Consider the following 2,658-nt stretch of genomic DNA (forward strand, 5'->3'; position numbering starts at 1 on the left):
TAGGGCTGCCTGTACTACCTCTAAGCAAAGCAACTGGTCTTTAGTCAGCGTGCTTGGCACGTGGGTCAGATCCATCGTTTCCCCCGCTGTATGCATATATACCATATATATATGATGTTAGTAATGCATACATTATACCAAAAATATGGCGTGTGTGATATATGCACATAGACCATATAATTGTTGTCCTATAATGGGGTGGGATAACATATGCATATAGATTAAATATATGATGCTAGTTTTGCATACATATAAGCCATTTATTGATTATTATGCAATGAGATAGCGTAATGTGTACATACATACCGTATATATGATGATAGTATCAAGTATGCCTTTTATTTGTTGCTGTACAATGAAGTAGCGGAGTGTATGCATATATACCAAATACATGATGTTAGTAATATATACATATATGCCATATAGATGATGCTAATAATATATACATATTCACCATATATCTGTTGTTATACAATGAAGTAGGGTAATATATACATACATACGCAATGCATGATGTTAGTAATGTGTACATATCTGCCATATATATGATACTAGTAATATGCATATATACCATATATCTGTTGTTACAATTGAAGTAGGGTAATATATACATATATACAAAATATATGATGTTAGTAAAGCATCCATATTTGACATATATCTGTTGCTATACTGTGTAATAGAGTAACATGTGCATATTTTAGTAACCTATACATATAATATATTTGTTGATTTACAATGAACCAGGGTTATTCATACATGTATAACATATATGTGATATATTCGAGCAGGGCAATGTGTGCACATGAGATGTTTAGCAACTAAGTGGGGCGCTTGATATGTGGGTTTCACCCAACTGGTATACCTTCGTAGTACTAGTACATAGTACATATATGGTATAGGTATAGTTTTAATTGTGGAAGGGGTAAGAAACGATGTCCTTAGTAAGACATCCTGATGTCCGGAAAAGAACTTCTAATATTGATTTAACAGAAATAGTAGAAGGTGTTGACCAAGTCTAGTAACAACGTCAGTGAAGATGCTTGACATGATAGTAACTTATATTGTTCCTCCTCCAATATAAATACCATATGCAAAATGTTGTGTATATAGATATATTACGTATATGGCGAAGTATAGCAACGTAGCGGTGGTTGGTAACTATATCACATTGATCGCTTTACACCTGAATTTCTATTCACCAAATTGAGGATGTTGTCTTGGTTGATGTGGTATGAAGTAAAATGGAAACATCAATCTTAAAATGTTGAGAACGCAGGAAGGTAGTTGACTACTACAAATTCACTACTATATTAATAGTGTCTTTATTACTATTTCATAGAGCGAACTTCGCTGTCAAAAGCATAGTAAATTTTTAAATACACACCTTGCAAAGCTTGGTGAGAGCGCTTCAAACTAGGATAGATGCTATCAGGTTTACCCTTTTGTATATGTACTATGTATATGGTGTATGAAGAAGGCGTCATCTACCATACAGACGTACTCATACTAGCGGACTACTGCGAGTGCACAGAAAAGCTCAGAAATTACTTAAAACACTTTGAAAAAAAAATTTCAACAAAATATACAACATGAAGGTACGACATTGTATATGCAAATGGTTGTGCAAAGGTCTCACAAACATACCCATGACAGCGGAATACTCCGAATGTGCAAGAAGTTCGGTATCCTTTCACACTGAATTGACGAGACTGTATGAATACACTGTTTAGTACGTGCACATCAAGATTTGTCTCACACCGAGGCTCTCATTCTGAGTCCTGTCGGATAAGTAGACAAAGTGAGATCAGAGGTAAGGTATGGCACGTCATCATCTGATATACTACGCGTGTCTTTCTCACGATTAATTAACGGATATATACAACTTTGTATGCAACCATTCTAAGCAAAACATACGTACAATACGCGTTTCTGATAAAAACAGCCAGGACTATGAATAATTCCAGACAAACCAATAACCCGAACGAATATATATATATGAATACACACACACACACACACACACACACACACACACACACACATACATACATACATACACACCAGCACACACACAAACACACACACAGCTATTGTTAATACGCACTCACACACACACACACCCAGATCCAAGCAGCCCAGGGAATTGGTGCACTCCCACTCCTCCGCTGCGCCAGCCACCCCCCCACCCACCACCGGCGACCACCCCGCAAACACATACGCACGACTACCCACCACCACCATAGTGTGCAGAGAGCGTGCACACGGCGTGTGTGCGTGTGTGCCTGTGGCTGCTTGTGTCCATGTGTGTGTGGCTGTGTCAAACACCCACACATCGCCCAGGCGCTTGCCGTTCATGCCACCGTACATCACCAACTGCCCATTGTACACACAGCTGCGGTGTGACTCGCGTGCACAGGGACGGACTCCGTCTACAACGGGGATGCTCCAGTGCTGCGCAGACAAGGGTGGACGAGAGAGAGAGAGAATGTTGATGGGCGATTGTAGGTACGTTGAGTGCTGGTAGATGAGTTATGAATATGAGACGATACATTGACATCGAGATATGAATATAAGATATTACATTGAGACTGAGTTATAAATATAGGATATTACATTGTGACTGAGTTATGAATATAAAATATTACATTGAGACTT

The 2,658-nt window shown here is 38.6% G+C and overlaps 1 protein-coding gene across 1 annotated transcript; it reads right to left on the reverse strand.

The window, feature by feature from the left end:
* Nucleotides 1-1,755: 1,755 nt before the first annotated feature.
* Nucleotides 1,756-2,370, reverse strand: SARC_04237 (hypothetical protein; the record flags this gene model as incomplete). The annotated part of the gene is made up of 2 exons (XM_014301933.1): nucleotides 1,756-1,781; nucleotides 2,124-2,370. The coding sequence occupies 2 exons, from the start codon at nucleotides 2,368-2,370 to the stop codon at nucleotides 1,756-1,758; spliced, it is 273 nt and encodes a 90-aa protein (XP_014157408.1).
* Between the last annotated feature and the right edge of the window lie 288 nt (nucleotides 2,371-2,658).

The sequence above is a fragment of the Sphaeroforma arctica genome (assembly GCF_001186125.1).
Source record: "Sphaeroforma arctica JP610 unplaced genomic scaffold supercont1.232, whole genome shotgun sequence".
NCBI lineage: Eukaryota > Ichthyosporea > Ichthyophonida > Sphaeroforma > Sphaeroforma arctica.